Raw genomic sequence first — 982 nt, forward strand, 5'->3', positions numbered from 1 at the left:
CCCCCCCGGTGTCAGTGTGTGTACAATGACAGCACAGACAGATGATGTCACCTTCAGGCAGCTCCACAGTGCGGGCTCTCCGCAGCGATCGGGTGAGGCGATTGAGTTGCTCCATGGCTCTCTCCATGCTAGGGGAGCTCAGCTCCCACCAGGACACTTCTCCGCCCGCAGGTCCCGTAATGACCCTACGAAGACACCCGGCTTAGGAAACACAGTAGAAACAAGTCAGAGCCAGGCAGGAGCCAGTCTATCCTCCAGCAGACTGCAGGGGGCGGTACAGCTCCCCGTACACCGCAGCTCCATCTTAGGCACTCGGCCTAGCAGAGCTGCTGAGCGAGCGGAGAGGGAGAGCCGTGCCGCTTCCGACTTGAGCTGTGCCGTACGATACTCTGGTAATTGTAGTCCAAAATAGGGATACATCAGTGTGCAGTAATTGACGCTCCCAGTCTGGAAAACTACATTACCCATAATGCGTTGTGCGGTAACTAAGGGCTGCTCCTGAAATGCTCAATCCAGGCTCCCTATTGGTACACCTGACAACTTGGTGTTCCTAGTCATTGGTGTACAGTGTAACCTGGGGGAGATATACCCTTGAGGCGTATTTATTAATTCATGTTTTATTTGTAGCAGTGAGTGCCCGGATTTGTGTCATTTCCTGTACACACATGCACAGCTACACTTATGTTATGTTCAGACATTGGGGTTGTGGTGTGGTTACTGCTTCCTTATGCCAGGGAACCACTGCTTCTGGCTTCATGTAACATCTACCTGTGGCAGCCGCATAGCAAATGAATGGGGGTGGCAGAGAGTGGTTCAGGAACCCCAAGTAATCTGCAGATGCTGAGGTGCAAGTGACTGAATGACCGGTGCCAGCTAATGGAAGCCGCATACAATCTCTCCATCCCAAGGCAGGCCGGAACCTACCTTTAGGCTGAGAGACAAGACCACAACGCCATGGCTTGTTCACACGGATGATGGCATT

General features: G+C 53.0%; 1 protein-coding gene across 2 annotated transcripts in view; it reads right to left on the reverse strand.

Moving 5' to 3' along the window:
- HACE1 (HECT domain and ankyrin repeat containing E3 ubiquitin protein ligase 1) overlaps positions 1-366 on the reverse strand; it is a 59,990-nt gene extending 59,624 nt beyond the window's left edge. For both annotated transcript variants that reach the window (XM_072408703.1, XM_072408702.1), the window contains exon 1: positions 52-366. In XM_072408703.1, coding sequence (XP_072264804.1) covers positions 52-127 — 76 coding nt within the window. In that variant the 5' untranslated portion in view covers positions 128-366. The remainder of the gene's footprint in view (positions 1-51) is intronic.
- Between the last annotated feature and the right edge of the window lie 616 nt (positions 367-982).

This window comes from Pyxicephalus adspersus, chromosome 4 (assembly GCF_032062135.1).
Source record: "Pyxicephalus adspersus chromosome 4, UCB_Pads_2.0, whole genome shotgun sequence".
In the NCBI taxonomy this organism is placed as follows: Eukaryota; Metazoa; Chordata; class Amphibia; order Anura; family Pyxicephalidae; genus Pyxicephalus; species Pyxicephalus adspersus.